The sequence below is a fragment of the Onychostoma macrolepis genome, chromosome 09 (genome assembly GCF_012432095.1).
Source record: "Onychostoma macrolepis isolate SWU-2019 chromosome 09, ASM1243209v1, whole genome shotgun sequence".
Lineage (NCBI taxonomy): Eukaryota > Metazoa > Chordata > Actinopteri > Cypriniformes > Cyprinidae > Onychostoma > Onychostoma macrolepis.
In genome coordinates, this window is record NC_081163.1 from 23,394,982 (window position 1) to 23,411,607 (window position 16,626).

The following is a 16,626-nucleotide window of genomic DNA, read 5'->3' on the forward strand; positions in this document are numbered from 1 at the left end:
CTTATTTATTCCTGAAAAAAAAATCTGAATTATGATGTAATGAATAAAACAATTTTTATGATTACCCCAAGTTTATTGGTGTTTTTCTCTTATTCAAATGATAAATTATATAACTAAACAAATTAATTAATTAGATTTAGATTTAGGGTGTTTTAGTCATTTAAATAACATGGGTTATCTTGAAACATTTTATTAGCTATAATATTACAACACCCAAATGTGTATTTATTTCCTCGTAATTCTCGTTGTCATTGCAGACTGGTTTATATTCATCATTAAGAAAAGTGATTAGTGTAACCTGCTTAAAAATAGCTGTGAACTTAAAACAACAGGACAAAAACATAGCTGATGACTAAAAATAATAATTTTATGACTCTAGACATTGTGAAGACAGTGGCATAATACAGTGACAAACTACGTTTTTAGCCATATCAAAACAGTAGTCATGGCATGGGTAAATTTGACCCGCTGGCGCTTTTAGGTGTACAGCGACCTCTGGTGGTTGAAGTGTTAACAATAGGCTACGTACTGGACTGCATCGCGATGTAGACAACATTCGAATTAAGTTTATTATGAATAAATGTTACATAAAGTATAATAAAATAGGCCGACAAGAAAACATTTTTATCCATCCCACAAGTCTTGTAAGTCCATGTATTTTATTAGTATTGGTAATATTTTTATATTCGTTGTTATGTATTTGATTTATTTTCCCTTCATCTCGATCTCTTAACGTTCAGGGCTGTATAATAATAATAATAATAATAATAGCCTAATATACACATATATTAAATAAAAAGACACGATCAACGGACTGTGGGATGGATACATATATTTGATCAGTCTCTGATAATCCCAGGTTGCTATGGTCAGGCGGGTTTGTTTATGCATGATTAAACTCATGGCCACGACATACAGTATTATCATGTTCCCACGATTTAAAGGTGCTGTATGTAGGATTTTAACTCTACTAAAGCATAAAAATACCATAATATGTTTGCAGATATTTAAGAAACATGCTAAGTTAACATACTTGTTTATCTGAAAAACAATGCTACAGTCAGTTATTCTCCTTTGAAAATGTTCATTCCGGCCTGGAATGTCTGTGTTTGTTATGGTTTGTGAAACCCGCCCACTGCCAGTTTACCGAATTGTATTTCGGCACCCCGGGTTGCCAGTTGGCGGAAAACACAACATATTTCATTTCATTCATCGGCATGTGCTCTCGTTCCTGTTGGTGTCGTTAATCTGGCAACCTGCGTGTGCGTCAAGTCTGAGGAGGAGGGGCCGGTGAAAAAAAACCGTCTCCAATATTTTGAATTTGGACTGCAATACCTAGTTCAACCACTGTCAATCCTACATACAGCACCTTTAATATCTCGTGGCCACGACAAAACTAAACCAAAAATACTTTTTAATCTTTTTTTAAACTTCCAGTGCCAGTCATTTCTTAATTTATGCCAGGAGTTATGTAAATGAAAAACGAAGTCGAGATGGATATGAAGCTTGAGTCTTAGACCTTTTTAATGATGTATAGTTTATGAAGTTAATTGCATTCTTTTACATTAAAACTAGCAGTAACTCTGAACTAATGTAAACAAAGAGCGCTGTGCACAGGTTAAGAGATTTTAAACAAGCACTATTAATGCACATTTAGTTAACCAGATGAAACAATACACATTTTAATGCTATAACAGTGTGCACACATTGAGAGAAATAAACAGCAGATGTTCATATTAACAACTTCTTTAACTTGAGCAAACGCTGCTAATACACATATACATTTGTTAATAAAATGAAAACATGCATGTTTTAAAGCTAGTGAATAAAAGGAAACGATCCGCCCGCATGCCTCTGCTCAATGACGGTGCCTGGATCAGCTGTGATCTGCGTCTGGGGCCGATGACGTCACTTCCAGGGAGGCATGCCCAGGCCTGTTGGACACGCCCCCGTCCCCTGACTCCACCCCCATGTCAAAACAGCGCCACAAAGTGAGACGCGCAGAAACGTGAAGCGCAAAGGGGAAAACGGTATCGCAAGCTCAAACTTGACTGAAACGCAAAATAAAAGCTGCATTGCAAATAAATTAGTAGATATGGCCATGGGAAATATGTATTGCAAAATCATTGCTTTTGCTCTGTTTTATTTATCTATTTTGCAATTCTTTATTTTTATTTGCAAAACTTATTTTCTTTTGCATATATATGCGGCATTAAATTGACTCCATAGGCTATCTATGGATCAACAATTTTAATGACATCATTCTGCACTTCAGCTCATCATATTTTCTGCCCTATCAAATTCAACACATGCACACACACACACACACACACACACGTTTGTTTCTGTGAATTGTGGGGACTTTCCATAGACTTCTATTAGTTTTATACTGACCAAATGATATTTTCTGTCCCCTAACCCTAAACCTACCCCTTACAGAAAACCTGTTTGCATTGTTACACTTTCAGATAAACATAATTTACTATTTTTAATATGTTTTTTTTTTCACCCTCAGGCACATGACATATAACAAATTCAAAACAAATTAAAATAGAAAACAGTTAATTTAAATTGTAAAAATATTTCACAATATTACTGTTTTTGCTGTATTGTGGATCAAATCAATTCAGCCTTGGTCAGCAAAATAGACTTATTTTAAAAACATTATAAGTCTTACAGATCTAAAACTTTAATATATATTTGGCTTTATTTTAATAGTCCAGTTTTAGATGTTCTACTCACTAAAAGTAACTTTGCAATCTTCTAGATTTTCAAGAAAATTCAAATTTGGGCACTTCACCACCTGCCTCTATATTATCCACAGCTGCTGAAAAGTCAAGATGACAATTTTGCAGTAATTTACTGCATTAGTGTGTAAAAGTGGCCTTGCTTGATTATTGAATGTTGGTTAAATGGAAATTGTAATTATGTTTTCTTTCCTATTGTGATACAATCTGAATGAAAGTCCATGAAAATAAATGGTTAAAGTCTGCATGAACCGGAAGTTGCTGCCGACTTTATTTCAGTGTAGTGACGTATTTCCAGCAGAAACGGAATATTCTGCCCAAGCCGTCAAACTGACGTCATCAAAAAAGTAATGCCATTCCAGAGCGGAAGTAAATGTTCAGATTTTGAATAAAGATTACCAAGACAAACAATTTTTTTTTTTCAGCGGATTAACTTGCACGGATTAATTGTTAACATCAAGACTAGCAATGTGCGCTAGTAGAGTAAATAAAGTCCATTTTATATAGATAGATAGATAGATAGATATAGATATATAGATATAATGATGCACATAGATAAATAGATAAAATTTATAACAAACTGCATTACAGCCATATCACCCTGCAGCCCAAGACCGGTTGCCCATGGAAGCTAAGCAGGGATGAGCCTGGTCAGTACCTGGATGGGAGACCTCCTGGGAAAACTAGGTAGCTATTAGTAGAGGTGTTATAGAGGTCAGCAGGGGGTGCTCACCCTGTGGTCTGTGTGGGTCCTAATGCCCCAGTATAGTGACGGAGACAATATAGTGTCAAAAGAGCACCATCTTTCGGATGAGATGTTAAACCGAAGTCCTGACTCTCTGTGGTCATTAAAAATCCGATGACACTCATCGTAAAGAGTAGGGGTCTAACCCCATTGTCCTGGCCAAATTCCCGCCACTGGCCCATGTCAATCATGGCCTCCCAATAATCCCCATCCACTTGATTGGCTCTATCACTCTCTCTCCTCTCCACCTGTAGCTGGTGTGTGGTGAGCGCACTGGCGCCGTTGTCCTATGGCTGCCGTCACATCAGCCAGGTGGATGCTGCACACTGGTGGTGGTTGAGGAGAGACCCCCTATATGATTGTAAAGCGCTTTGGGTGTATAGCACTACAAAATAAAGCGCTATATAAATGCTTCATTCATTCATTCATTCAGTAATCCGTTAAAGAAAAAAATTGTCCACTTTGATTTCATGGTGACTTTAACTCATTTATTATCTATCTTATTATCTATATTTGAATTTTTTTTTATTAATTGTTATTTGTGATTTTTTTTTAATAAAGAAGTGTGACATTATATCTAAATCTAAAATATAAACCAGTCACTTATGTTCGTAATTAGCACTTAAATGTTCTTAAAAATTATTTTCGAAAATAATATTCCCATAGTTCTGTTTTTTAGGAGTGATTCCAGATTATTGTAAAAATTCAAAGGAATTTTATAAAAAAAATCTAATTACATTTTTTAAACTTTTGACTAGGGTGAAATCAATGTTATGTAGTGGGAGCATTCTGGAATATAAAGGTTAATCATGCTTGTGCATGAGACATTGCTTGTGTTTCTTTCAATTTAAAGTACTGGCTAAAAATGTGATTTTCCATAAAACTATTCCAGTCTTGGCCAATGAACAGTGTATGTTCTGCCTCTGTTGTTGTGCAAATACATTTTCACAGTTATTGGTGCTGGAGTTCATCAGGTTGTAGGTCAAGCATTGTGAAACTTAAGGCCCTGTTGTAAATGTGATCACAGCATCTGTAACATCACAGGGCACATGACTACAATTACTGTTACCATGATTACTGCAACTACTGCATGTTTCGGGCTTGCATATGATCTGAAAGTCTCTAAAATAATAGAGCAAGAAGGAAAAAAAAAAAAAACGTTTTAATGAAGGTTGTTTATTTGCAGACTAAAGGTCGTTTTGGTGCAATTCTGACAAGCAAGTTGTAAAATTTCAAAACTATTAGTACTCATCTCACAACATTTCATTAAAATTCAAATTTTCAAACATTTAAGCATGTTCTTAGTTGTGTTAGAGTTTCACAGTATAAAATAAGTGTTAACTGTATTAACTGTAATGAAAGCATGAGGTCAGGTTTTGAAAGATTGACTAGCAGTGTTACATATGTATGATCAGTTTTGATTTTTGCATTAAGAGTTTTGAAGATATACACCTTTGCAACATAATAAAATGTTGCCATATTCACGCTCATCATTTAGGATAAAACTGAATGCAATTTTTAGTGCCACTCACTGGACTTTTCGCTTTGAAAGTGTCCCAAAACATCTAAGAAGCAATGTTAATATCGTTTAGAAATGTCAACATGGATTTTTCTCAATGAATATTTGAATTTCTTTGGATTTACTTATACTGGACAAATAAAAAAAATATATATATTATTTGGTGTGCCAAAGTGTGCCATTTATGTCTGGTGATGACAACGTACTGACCAATCAATTTATTTATATATTTATAAATAATATAAGCTTTGGTTCACATGTCAGGGATGTGGGACTGTCCTACAAAGTTTAGCTCCATCCCTAATCTAATCAAATCAAATCAAATCAAATCAAATCACACCTTTAATTTTCAAGCAGTTCTCAAGAATTTGCATACATTTTCTCCAGGATCAGAGTTGCCCATTTCTTTGTTAGACAAAGAAACACCAGAGGTCTAGAATATCCAGATTTGTTTGCAAAAATCATTCCACAAACATCATACATTCACATGTTAACTCAGTATGAGACATGCAGTTTATAATAATAGAAATCAAGGGCCGTCAAAAGATTAAAATCATCACAGACATTTCTATACACATAAGAGATCATTGAGCTATAAAAAAGTACTGTATGTTTTCAGACCCTTTCCTTTCTACAAAAATAGAATTTGCATAAGTAACCAAGCTCTCATAATGACTTGTTTCTTCTTCCTCCACATTGTGATTACACCTGTGGTAGATATTTGCATCTGACCATCTTCGCAATGACACATCAACGCCTACTTTACCTTATCAGTTCAGCAGCAGGCCAGTCTAGAGCTTATATACTCATGTTAACAGGCACCTAAAACAGTAACTAGCAGACTTGATCATGATCAGTTTCTGATCACAGGGAAGATAGTCAGATGCTGTACTATATGTGAAAAATTGCTTTTTTAAATAGCCCAGTAGTTCATTTTACATCATATATGAAGTTGTTACCACTGCAAAATGATAATAGTTATGGTGATATGGAAGCGGATTAGACTCATTAATAATTCATCCAAAAAACACGATGCACACATGCGTATCCCAGTTCACATGCGTGAAACCCAATTCACGTGCACGATATATATATATATATATTCACAAAAAACAATTCACGTGCAAAAAATGGGAAAAAAATGTCACATCCTGGACAGATATCACAGGCCCGCAAATAAAAAATCTGACGATAAGCTGAAGTGCAGAATGATGTCATCAAAGTTTTTAATCCGTAATGGTGCTAGAGATTGACTCAAATTTTAAAATGCATATATACTCTAAATGTAAATTTTGTCTTTGTTCAGGAGCACACTAGCTTATACATTCTCAAAAAAAGTTGTCAGATGGTATTTGTTCAAAAGGTACTTTTCAAAAAGGTACAAAATGTTGTTCAAAAGGTACTTGTTCAAAAGGCCTTTGCACTTTATTTACCTCTAAAGGGTGTGTATTACCTTAAAAATTGACATTAGTATCTAAAGTGTACATATTACTACCCAAGTGATACAGCACCCAGTGATATAGTACCTTTTAAAAAGGTACTGCACCAGAGACAGCTTTTATACAGTGTGTCAAGACTATGTGTTCTGTGCAGATAATCTGATGGTTGAGCTGCTGAAAGGTGTGTTCATTAATTGATTTGATAGCTCAATGCTTTTCACTGCGCCCAAAATATATATCATTCAGCCTTGATGTTTTGTGCATTGCGTTTGGTTGTGAAAGGACCTAAACTATGAACAATAGTAATAGTGATCTTGCTTTCCTTAGCAGACACCACTGAATATCAATACGATGGTTATGAATTACTGAATTCTTAAAGCCCTGTATGAGATTGTATTTGAAACTGTCTGGTGTTTATTCGTCCTGTAGGCACTAGGCAGCTGAGCTCATCTTTGAAATGCATCTCTCTGAAACATGTGCTGACACCCTCTTCTCTCCATTTATCTCTGCAGATACTCTATGAAGTTTCCTTCATTGGCAAAAAGCCATTTGTGTCCCAAGTGGACTGACTTACCGGCTGTTTTAGTAAACAGGCGAGGCAAAAGGGAAAATGTGTTTTGAAATACCTTATTCTGGTTGTAGTCATTGGTGACCCTGTACAGATGTGGTCAGGTCATGGCCCCCTGGGCAATTTCAAAAACTCAGCTTTTTCAAAGACTCAAATTTAATGCTCACATAGTCTGTATAGTTGCTAATAGAACTTATTGCAGGGCATTTATGGCAGAAAGTTTTGACCCAATATATAAAAAGTTTTACTTTTTTTTTTTTTTTTAGATGTGTTTTTGCTGAAAACTACAACGTATTTGTGTTGTTCAAAACTGACCCTTGGATGTGTTTCTAGTGAATAATTTATTTACTTAGTAAAGTCTTGCCAATTATAATAATAAGTGTTGTGTGTGAGTTTGTGAATGAATAATTGAATGATGTGATTTGAATAAATACTGTGGTGCTTTGGAGGCTGAGATGCAGAGGTTTAGATGATGATAAATGTCATTCACTGTTTGGCCTGACTGGAAAGAGTTCAGATTTCATATCCAGTCCATTTCGCAAACAGTTGTCTAACTTTTCTCCCCTGAGCCTCTGACACTCAAGCCAAGCGTGATCATAGTGGTCTGGGATGGACAGGCCATAGGGTGCTTTTGCCAAAGTTGTCAAAAATATGTATTTATAATCTTATTATACTGGCTTGTCTGTCTTTCTATCTGAAAGACTGTGTAATGAACAACACATTCCAGGTCCCTCTGTGACTGCAAAAGTGGAGAAAGGTTTGATACATTTAAATGGATCTTGGTGGACTAGCACAGTGGCTTTTAAACCTTTTTAAGAGCTTATTTTTAAATTGACTTGACCCGTATATGCAATCATTTACATGTAATGTAAAAGAACACAAATATATGTATAGCTCTGGGAGGATCAGTCCTGATCAATAACTGAGGGTGCTTCTGAAATTAGTGAGGGTGCTTTTATATTGTGGAAAAAAGAGTACTGTAACTGTTTCAATGTGTGCTTACACAGCTTTTTAAAAATTTTGTATGGCACGTGTTCGCCAATCTGAAGTAGGAGCTAATTTAGTTCCCCCAAATTGAAAGGCATAAATGTACCCTTCAACACACAATCCTTTTTCGGAGTCTCCGGCTAGTCCAGTGAGGCAAATAATATTACCATGCTCTGAGCCAACAGTCTGTCTAGAGAGACATTAACACATACAGCCAAGTTCTGAGTCTCTAGCCCATCCAGTGGGACAGTAGGAGAGAGGTAGGAGACGTTAACCATTAATTAATCGATAAAGTTCTGGATCTCCGGCTAATGAGGCTGCAACAGATACAGCCTCTTTCTGATCCTCCAACCTGTGTGGAAACAGACACACTATGTTCAATTTATGCAGCATGTCTCAAGTCTCCATGCCAGAGAGACAAATGCAGATTGACTAAGTTTTGAGTCTATGGCCCCAGAGAGGCAGAAGACATACAAATACAAGGCTTGCAACAAAGGTAAGAAAAAAAAAATGTATAGCCTGAATGCTCTGTAAGTCGCTTTGGATAAAAGCATCTGCTAAATGCATAAATGTAAAAAAAAGTAAATGTATAAACTCCAGCAAGCAAACCTTCACTTTAAGGTACCTTCAGTTATATGTTCCAGATTATAAAGGACCTTCTGCACCTACTTCAGGGCCTCATTCGCATGTTCTAGATTTTTGGACCTTAGTAGTTTCAACAGATTTCATAAGATAATATAACTCTGCCATAACAGCACCCAACTTGCATTTTATGCATCTTTTGAACTTTATGGCCATATTTCGGCAACACAACATTGTTTGTTTTGGTATGCAAACAGCTGTACATTTCACTCTGGAAACTGTTTAGCCATGCCCTAGCAACCATTTAGAGGATCTTAGAAACCATGTCTCTTAACAATATGATATGTGAACAAGCCATATCTCAGCATCAGAACATAAGACCGCGAGACATTAACAAATCAAAAATGCCGCAAGTAAGTTCCTTACTTAAGTTCCTGTTCGTAGTCAGTCAATAGCCGCGTGTGGTGTCCAAGTTTGTAAATAAAGACTAAACGACAGCTTATGATATATTTGTTTAGCGATTTACTTAATTCATCTCCCTCTCTCTGGTGCAACTTTGTATTGTGTGACGTAGTCAGTGAAGGCGTGTTTAGGGCGGGTTTTACAGGAGTGCCGCAAGGCTACTGGCCTGACAGTGGAAACGCGGCATGATTTTGGCCTCTGTGCTCGAGGTCCGAGGCTATTAGCCCCGCCCGGCTCGCTGTAAGCCCCGGCTCGCACTGGCCAGTGGAAAAGCAGCTAATGGGTGAAGATGGCAGAATACTGTACATTTGCGAGATAGACAAATGTGCATTACATTGAGTTTGTCAGTGAACCTCTTGAATTCAAAGAGAATAAAATAATGGCAACAATAAGAAAAGAAAAAATTTGCTTCTTGTCATGGCATTAGAGTTTACATATAGTCCTTTTGTGTCTAATATGAACAGACCCAAGATATTCACAGATATTGCCAGATAATCACTTTACCTCTACCATACTTTTAACAGACTTGGATTGTTTGTGATTCTCGCCGTCATCCTTTGTTGCATTGTCTTGAGCCTTCACTTTGCCAATTATAAGTTATATTGTTAGTAGCCTGGATAGCCCACAGTCATGCTACACCATATGGCCCTATACTGGATGTAAAATGCTCTGCAGTACATTTTGTCTTTTTATAATGTTCTACTTCTGTAGTTATTTTGGTAACTCAAAAGTAATACAGGAGTCATGTAAGTCAATTCTGAGACAGTAACATTGTAAGGTAAGGAATTACTTTTAAATAACAGTAACTAGTAATCTATAATATATTACAGTTTGGAAGTAACTTGCACAACACTGCAGAGGAATATAGTTTACATAGGGTTTGCCTCTATTAACACTTAATTTCTGGCAATATTGTCAGCTTGAGTGCACAGACACTATTTGAAGAAAACTGAACAGAGCTGGATGATGAAAACACTGAATCAACAATGAACTGACTTTAACTGAAAAACTGACTATTTACAATTGTCCTCTTGCATTATCCACACACTATTTTCCTCTTTAACACTGTAAAGCTGCTTTGACACAATCTGTATTGTATAAAGCACTATATAAATAAAGCTGACTGAACTTGACTCTGTTGACCTAGCAACCACTAAGATCACACTAGCAACTGCCTAGAAACACCCTAGCGACTGCCAAGCAATCACATATGCCCTAGCAATCATCCAACATGGGCAAATTCCAAACAGCTTTTTTGAGCCCTTGAAGGGCACTTCGAGAAGGGGACGCCATTTGTAGGGACGTTCCAAACGAAAGTGAGCAACTGGATCCCTTCACAAAGGGCCCTTCTAGAAGTCCGTTAGCGAACGGAACATATGATGGTCACTTCACAGAAGTGATTTCCATTCGTGATCTTCAGTTTGGAGATCTTGTGATGCATTTTAAAGCAAAGTTGGTGTTGACTTCGACTTCACGTAAGTAGAATAGGCTAATTAAATTTGTCTTTATTTTAATGTAATACAAAATATTTTTCCTTCAGAGACAGAAATATAATTTAAGATGGTAGTGTAAGTAAGTTTAAGCAAGTTTAGTTTGAAAAAGTGTAGTAGTAGCTAAATAAGACACAATTAGACAATATTTGAAAAAACTAATAATAATAAGAAATATTTATTTGCAACAACTGATGGAGCGCTGAAAGCTGGAGCCACGCGCAGCATTGTCAAGGTAACATCTGGTCAGTCATTCCCTTTGCCAAGGGAGTTTCAAACGCTTATACGAGACAGTAATGCCCTACACCCTTCAAAGAACTCACTTCAAAGGAGTAGGGCATAGGGGTGCTCACTTCCGTTTGGAATTTGCCCAATGTCTCAGCAACCATATAGCTAAACCCTACAGCAACTGCCCAAGCAACCACCTACAACAACCTAGCAACTGTTAGTTATGCTTATTCCTCCATACAAGTGAGGTGTCAGATAGTCTGGCTTATTGAAGAGAAGACTGATATGACTTATATAAATGATAAGGCAGCCATAACATTTGCAAGGAATTTGTAAGATGATATCTCTGGTTCAGAATGTTACAGAGACAGGTCATTTGACTCTGCCTATCAAGCAGCCAATAAGTAGTGACATACCAACTTCCTAACCATGCCCTTGCAACCAGTTACAGCACTCCAGAAACCACCCAATATGACTTCTATTGCAAAAAAAGTGACAGGGATATTGTCTCTGTTAAATATGTAACCTTGATTTCCTGAGAAGGGAACAAGACACTGCATCAATAGCTAACACTATGGGAACGCTGTCCAGGTGTGACAATTATCTGAAGCCATGAATCTTGCCAATTTGTTGGCTGGTGGCACATGCCCACTAAGGCATATCACTAGTGCCATCACCCCTAAGATTTCCAGATTTATTTTTCAAGAGTAACTCCTCCTAGAGCTACAAACAGCAAAATAAATAAATAAATAAATTAAAATTAAAAAGAAAAAATACATTTGACAAAAAATCTCATGAGTTTACATTAAGGAATTCTCATGATTTCAAACGGCAACTGTCAAAACTCTTTCTCTCTCACACACGCAGTGGCTCTACCATGTCATACATCATGTCGTGGTATATATGCTACTTCACATGGCCACCTCTCTCCACAAGTGTTGTGTATTCACTCAGCACTATATCCACCCTGGGTTTTTGAAATTTTCCTCACAAATATAATTAAACATATCAAAAACTTGTCAAAGACTTGTTACATAATTTGACATGGTTCTCAAATAACATCACCGTATAAAAAACATTGCATGAGATGACCAACGTATGTGTATGTGTGTGTATTTGGTGTAGAACCACCGCCTGAGGGGTCTGGCTGGAGTCAGCTGGAACTAGCAGCCGTAGTTCTTGTGCCATCGTGCCTGGTGTGTGTAGGTGTCATTCTGGGAATGTGTGCCGTACAAAACCTGCGGTGCAACCACATAAAAGCCCACAAACAGGATCCAGAGGAACCCCTGGATGACCAGACTCTGGTGTCACCTGACAAATGCCTAAAAGAGCTTATCTATGACATGAGCACCTCTGGCTCGGGATCAGGTAAGAGCTGTCTGTGCTCATCAAAACAAGAAAAGATGACTGTCAAATGTTAGTTAGTTTGTTTTTTTAACCCTTTAACTCACAGCTTACATGCTATTCTTTTAGGATTGCCCCTATTGGTCCAGAGAACGATTGCTCGAACTATTGTCCTGCAGGAGAGTATTGGGAAGGGGCGCTTTGGGGAAGTGTGGAGGGGCAAATGGAGGGGGGAGGACGTCGCTGTGAAGATCTTCTCCTCACGAGATGAACGCTCCTGGTTTCGTGAGGCTGAGATTTATCAGACCATCATGCTACGCCATGAGAATATTTTGGGTTTTATCGCTGCTGATAACAAAGGTATCATATTTTATGATTTTGGTGTCTGAATGCATGATAATACATGAAGAACAGTGGATGATTTGTTTTTTTTTTTTGCATATAGTTATTGCATTTGTTAAATAAGTCCATTATAATCATAGAAATTCCCACATAATGAGTAATCATATTATTGTATTACAACATTTCTGTAAGATTTCATGACAGGAATTTCCTTTCATTGGTTTACTTGACGATACTTCAATAGCTGACGCTATGGTCAGCGGCCAGGTAGCATATTGTTCTTTATCCTATGAGTTTGTTGGTCATTGTTTCTCATGTTGTGAAGGCAGTTCTGCTTCAGACTCAAGGTGTTTCTGACTTCACCATTATCTTGCACCAAGAAAGCATGAAGTGCTCCAAAATTTCTTGGTAAACGGGTGCAGTGACTTTGGTTTTCAAAAAACACAATGGACCAACACCAGCAGATGACATTGCACCCCAAATCATAACAGACTGTGGAAACTTAACACTGGACTTCAAGAAACTTGGGCTATGAGCTTCTCCACCCTTTCTCCAGACTCTAGGACCTTGGTTTCCAAATTAAATTTGGCAAAACTTGCTCTCATCTGAAAAGAGGACTTTGGACCACTGGGCAACAGTCCAGTTCTTCTTCTTCTCCTTAGCCCAGGTAAGACACCTCTGACGTTGTCTGTGGTTCAGGAGTGGCTTAACAAGAGGAATACGACAACTGTAGCCAAATTCCTTGACACGTCTGTGTGTGGTGGCTCTTGATGCCTTGACCCCAGCCTCAGTCCATCCCTTGTGAAGTTCACCCAAATTCTTGAATCGATTTTGCTTGACAATCCTCATAAGGCTGCGGTTCTCTCGGTTGGTTGTGCATCTTTTTCTTCCACACTTTTCCACTCAACTTTCCGTTAACATGCTTGGATACAGCACTCTGTGAACAGCCATCTTCTTTGACAATGAATGTTTGTGGCTTACCCTCCTTGTGAAGTGTGTCAGTGATTGTCTTCTGGACAACTCATGGTCTTCCCCATGATTTTGTAGCCTAGTGAACCAAACTGAGAGACCATTTTGAAGGCTCAGGAAACCTTTGCAGGTGTTTTGATTTGATTAGCTGATTGGCATGTCATCATATTCTAATTTGCTGAAATTGGTGGGTTTTTGTTAAATGTGAGCCAAAATCATCACAATTAAAAGAACCAAAGACTTAAACTACTTCAGTCTGTGTACATTGAATTTATTTAATACACGAGAATTCACAATTTGAGTTGAATTACTGAAATAAATGAACTTTTCCGACATTCTAATTTATTGAGATGCACCTGTATGTAGGTCAAATGATTGGATATTTGATATTTTTGCAAGAAGTCACTTATAGTCATCAAGCCTGCATTTATTTGATCAAAATTTTAATATACTTTATTAATTTACTTTATTTACTTAATGCATTTTATGTAATGTTGCGGGCAAAACGCACACAACCCATACGCCTCAGATTGACAGATATGTAAAAATAAAAACATGATCTCACAGAATTCCGTGTAATGTTCACGGATTTAATTAACCTCCGAATCTGTGGTGGCATCACGGAATCGCTCAAAATTCCGTGATGGGCTCACAGAAGTGATACCAATGTAAGTCAGTGACAGGCATCAGCCGTGCTCCACGCACGGAAACCCTTAGCATCAATATGCCGACGCGATACTGGGGAATTTATCGTCATCATTATTGTTCAGAACTGGGTAGGTTTAGGGTAGGGGTGGGGTCAGGTACTCCAGTGAAAGTATAACTGCATCGGAGTCACTCTTTTTACGTGGTCCGATGCAGCGCTGGTGTTGAACCAGTGAATCCGTGCATGGACCACGGCTGATGCCTTCTGTGAGCCCATCACGGAATTTTCGGCGATTCCGTGATGCCACCACAGATTCGGAGGTTAATTAAGTCTGTGAACATTACACGGAATTCTGTGAGATCAGGTTGAAAAATAAACAGGAATTTTCCAACTTTTGAGCGATTAGTTACTGTTTTGTACAAATTATCATGTTTATTAGAATTCAAATGCATTTTGTTTTATTGACCACAATATCATTGCTATTTGTCCGAGAGGGGCAGGGGCTGGAGCCCCCAAAGCCCCCCCCTTCTGCATGTGCCTGGTCCTTAAGGACATAGATGAGGGCTCTGGCTTGACAGCCAAGGCAGTCATGGAGCTCAGGCAAGCTACTGACTTGGCGCTGCAGGCTACCAAGCACACGGCCTTCTTTATGGATGCTCCAGACTTTCAGAGTGGAGTTTTTGGCTGTGCTGTTACAGCTGCTGTGGATTGTCTGAATCCTCTTACAGATTGTTTGGCATGGTGACTTCTGCCAATGATATCTCATTGGGTTTTTCAGTCACACTTTATTTTAAGGTCCAATTCTCATTATTAACAAACCATTAACTGTGACCTTTGCCTCAATAATCTCAGAATTTGCTGCTTATTAATAGTTAGTAAGGTTTAGGTGATTAGGAATGTAGAATGAATAAAACACAATGAATAAAATGAATAATGAATAAAACACAAATATAACAAATACATTAAATTATAAATTAAAATGCTCCATCGGGACAAGACCACGGGAATCAGATAAGCCCTTTACACAATCTGACATGGCTGCGGTTGGAATTGAACTGCGGGTTTTGTCTGGCCAGAGGAGAACTGGCCCCCCGACTGACCCTGGTTTCTCCCAAGGTTTTTTTCTCCATTCTGTCACAGAGGGAGTTTTGGTTCCTTGCCGCTGTTGCCTCTGGCTTGCTCAGTTGGGGACACTCAATTTCTAGCGATTATCGTCGATTTGATTACACATATACTATTTAAACTGAACTGAGCTAGACAATGACATCTCTGAATTCAATAATGAAATGCATTTAACTAAAAATTTAGTGTTTAATCTTGTACATTACTGACACTCTATCCTCCAATTTGATACTGTTAAGTGCTTTGACACAATCTGTATTGTTAAAAGCACTATATAAATAAAGGTGACTTGACTTGACTAGAATATGGTCATACAGAATATGTGCTTTATAAGTACTAATAAACAGCCAATATGTTAATAATAGGCATGCTAATAAGGAGCTAGTTAATAGTGAGAATTGGTCCCTATACTAAAGTGTTACTGGTTCTTCTAATCATACAGCAAGTTAAGTTACAAGTAACAGAAGTCAAATCAAGTCACCTTTATATAACACTTTATACAATACAGCTTTACAAGGATAAACAGGAAAATAATGATTCATGCAAACAGAGATCAATTCTTTGTTCAATAACTGTGTAAAGATAGTCAATTATGAAAGTAGACTCAGACTCAGACTCCGACTCAACTTTATTGTCCCGTAGGGAAACTAAGATTGCAGCAAAGTGCCAATACACTAACCATATCCATGCACACATAACCATTACCCCCATAAAAGCATACAATGTACACATACAATTTCCCAAACAATAAAATTCAACCAAGTGTTACTCAAGTTCATAAATTTTGGGTACCAATACATCCCCCATTTATTCAATAACTTAATGGCCACAGTAACAAATTAATCTTTAGTTCTTTTCGTTCTGCATACAGGAACTCTAAAACGATGGCCATCCAGAAATATTAAGATCCAAATTCAAATGAGAAATTAATTTCTCTACCAACAAATGTGGCTTCATAGTGTTAAAAGCAGAAGAGAAATCAATAAATAACAATCTAGCATGGCCTTTAGGCCTTTCCAAGTGACTAGACAGATAATTCAACAATGTAAGATTAGCATCCTCGACTCCTCTGCCCTGTCTAAATGCAAACTGCAGTGGATCAAGTCTATCTTTTGATTGATGTAAAATTTCGTCTTTAACTACTTTCTCAAGACACTTCATAACTAACGAAGTAAGAGCTACCGGCCTGAAATCATTTAGCTCCAGATTTTTTCCAAATTTCAGGAACTCTTTGTAACATAAGAGACTGGGAAAAAATGTCTTGAAATATTTCACACAGCTGTTCAGCGCATGTAAATAGCACCCTACCTCCGATGTTATCAAGATCGGGACTTTTTTTAGTATTAACTCTCTGGAAAAGACCTTTAACCTAAATCATACTAGTATTAAAAAATTGGCTACATGCTAGATCTCATTTTAAAAAGTCAATTTCTGAC

At 37.4% G+C, this 16,626-nt stretch overlaps 1 protein-coding gene across 4 annotated transcripts in view; it reads left to right on the forward strand.

The window, feature by feature from the left end:
- LOC131546926 (TGF-beta receptor type-1) overlaps positions 1–16,626 on the forward strand; it is a 118,675-nt gene that overhangs the window by 72,694 nt on the left and 29,355 nt on the right. For 3 of the 4 annotated variants that reach the window (XM_058787062.1, XM_058787063.1, XM_058787064.1), the window contains 2 exons: positions 11,893–12,135; positions 12,241–12,471. The exons of the other annotated variant lie outside the window; for it this stretch is intronic. In XM_058787062.1, the coding sequence (XP_058643045.1) occupies positions 11,893–12,135; positions 12,241–12,471 (474 nt within the window). The remainder of the gene's footprint in view (positions 1–11,892; positions 12,136–12,240; positions 12,472–16,626) is intronic. 4 annotated transcript variants of the gene reach the window in all.